General features: G+C 37.0%; 1 protein-coding gene across 3 annotated transcripts in view; it reads right to left on the bottom strand.

Moving 5' to 3' along the window:
• Positions 1-1148: 1148 nt before the first annotated feature.
• The window catches only part of LOC111401560 (heterogeneous nuclear ribonucleoprotein 1-like), a 5526-nt gene continuing 3816 nt past the window's right edge, over positions 1149-2858 (bottom strand). For 2 of the 3 annotated variants that reach the window (XM_023029349.1, XM_023029351.1), the window contains exons 4-7: positions 2416-2579; positions 2216-2318; positions 1954-2123; positions 1317-1874 (exon numbers count right to left, since the gene is read on the bottom strand). In XM_023029349.1, the coding sequence (XP_022885117.1) occupies positions 1341-1874; positions 1954-2123; positions 2216-2318; positions 2416-2579 (971 nt within the window). In that variant the 3' untranslated portion in view covers positions 1317-1340. Of the gene's footprint in view, positions 1875-1953; positions 2124-2215; positions 2319-2415; positions 2580-2858 lie in introns of all 3 variants that reach the window. The other variant, XM_023029350.1, reaches the window with a different exon arrangement.

The following is a 2858-nucleotide window of genomic DNA, read 5'->3' as shown; positions in this document are numbered from 1 at the left end:
TTTTTTTTTTATGTTGATCATTGTGGCTGGTATGCTGTTTGCTTGCACTGTATAGTGTTCCAAAATTTGCTTAAAATCTAAAGAAATTCACTCCTAGACAAGGGCTAAAAATGTTAAACATGCATTCCTGATTCTACCACATTACCATATCAGATTAGCGTCACCTTCCACATTTTTCCAAATCGAGCTCATCTCATTAGCACAATTAAGGAGTTCAAATTTCGTGAAGAACAAAAATCTATTTCCATTTACTTATTTCTCCATTAAACTTTTGACACCTCAACACTTCGACTTTCGTTACCAAATGAGAGGACGCTTACACAATTCAATACAAAGTAAAATAGAAAGCATATCTCAACTTGTGTGTGAAACTATTGAGGTCCATCAGACTATCTCCCATTTTCTGAAACAATAGGAACTCTGGTCACCATCTTTATGAAAAATCCGGTTGTACTAAGAAATCATCTACAAAAACCTTACATACACTCACATTGAGATGGACCCCATGTGAATTAAAATATTACAAAAATAACCCACTCACCCCTACACGTGTGTATTCTATACCGTTTCTGTAGAGGATTTTTTTGTGCGTGTAGCTTTGTTGCCATCTTTATATCTAGTATACTGGTCAATTCTACTGCGTACGCCTTGTGGACAGCTGTCCGCTACTAAATTTTGGAAAATTTCTTTTCAATACATAGAAGTATTGATCCAAGGACTAAACAAAAGCATGCATAATCTGCTACTATTGTGAACTCTCTAAACCTCTTATACAAAATCAGAATATCATGATTTATTTTTGCGTCACTCAAAAGCATTAAAAGTAATTAGTTGTTATTTTGAAATCAATCACTCAAAAATTTTGATGCAGTATTGTATCGTACATGGCATGATTCAAGTGGAAAATTAAGTACAGTTGAGTAAAGGCGACGAGGAACAATAGTGACTCTTTTTCTAAAAAAAATAAAAAGGGCAATGTTAATGTTCATAATATGGAAGATATATTGATAAATCATCAACCTGTGACAAATCTGTTAAGAGTTCAATTCTATCAAGATCACAAGTAGAAACCACCATTTAGTGGTTATGCTAACACAACTACGAAAAGTTTTGCAAATGAACAACAAAAGCAACATCNAGATCACAAGTAGAAACCACCATTTAGTGGTTATGCTAACACAACTACGAAAAGTTTTGCAAATGAACAACAAAAGCAACATCTATTCAACAAACAATATGTTCCAATTTTTTAGCGAAAATCAATCAAATATCTATGCTATTAGGCTAGCTCATACCATATTCGTGCCAGTTTAATTGGCACATGCAAGGCTGCAAATGTCTCACTTCCGATAGGGATGGAACCTACCACTTGGACCACCACCATTCCCATATCCTTTACTGCCCGCATATCCACCAGTGCCACCACCATAGCTTTTCCCATTGCCATATCCTCCACTACTGCCGGCATTTCCAAAGCCTCTGCCTCCATCATACCCGCCAACATTGTATCCCTTACCTACACCATAACCAGCAGCTCCACCATAACCAACTGGTGGTGGCCCATACCCACTGTCCCCGTAAGCCCCACCGCCATACATTGGTCCACCGAATCCGTAACCATAGCCATATCCACCATAGCCTGAATAAAAACCTGTGGCAGCTCCACCATAATTTCCAGCAAAGTTTCCATAGCTGCCATACCCACCATAACCTCCGCCATATCCTCTACCCATCTTCCCAGAGTAACCACCTCTACCTTCTGAACTATTATCATAGTTACCCACAGATTTTGAACTATTACCCCTACCACGAAAACGACCTTCAGCTGAACGATCAAAACCAAATCTTTTTGGCTCAGCTCTTTTTATCTCAACCTGCAACATTTTACATCAAAGGCTTAGGACACAAAATTATTCCAAAGAGCAACAATGCGTAGGAAATTTGTTAACTCACTTCTTTGCCTCCAAGTTCATGCATTCGACCATTAAAAAAGATCCTTTCAACAGAATCTTCATTCTCAAAGGTTACAAAGCCAAAACCTCGGGACCGACCAGTGCTGTGATCCATCATAATTTGGTGCTCCACAATGTTACCATAAGAAGAAAAATACTCCTTTAACTCATCTACAATATAATATTGCAAATCATCTGTTCTAAGAGAGATTTTAATTTTCTATGAAAAATAATTAAATTAAAACGTCACCAGAAAGAATTACCTTCATGTAATGTCAGTGGAAGACCACCGACAAATATTTTCTTTGTTTTTGAGAGTCCTTTAACCTGCATGTCCTCTCTAGGTACTGTTCTCTTCACTTCTACCTGAAGTACAGGTTCAAATAAAATTCACCAATTCAAATTTTCTTCCATAATGGAGAAAAAGGAACTGTGAATAAAGGAGATAAAGAGAAACTCCTACTGCTCTGCCATCAATGACATGCTCTTCCTGCAGAACCCTATCAGCAACTTCATGATCAGCAAAAGTTATGAATCCAAAGCCACGTGGTCTTCCAGAGATTCTATCCATCATTATCACAGAATCTGTAATTTCTCCATACTTACTGAAGTAACTGCTGAATGATTCTGAAAGGAGAAGCCAAAATGCATCACAGAGATTACTTTTAAAAATAAAAATCCATAAACTTGAAACATGTGGTAAAGTCTAAGTTCAATATGATAAGTGCAATGTGAAGAACATCCAGAGATATCTCAAAAATCAAAGAAATCTTCAATCATCCATCAAAGAAGGATCGATGTACACATATAAAGTGAATGTAGGGGAACACACATGTTGTACAAATAATTGCAGTACATCTCTTCAAGCAATCGATTGTTTTCCTTTCTACTTACGCAAATACAGAA

The sequence above is a fragment of the Olea europaea genome, chromosome 10, assembly GCF_002742605.1.
Source record: "Olea europaea var. sylvestris chromosome 10, O_europaea_v1, whole genome shotgun sequence".
NCBI lineage: Eukaryota > Viridiplantae > Streptophyta > Magnoliopsida > Lamiales > Oleaceae > Olea > Olea europaea.
Note: the sequence above shows the minus strand (reverse complement) of the source record. Positions and strands in the feature narration are given on the sequence as shown.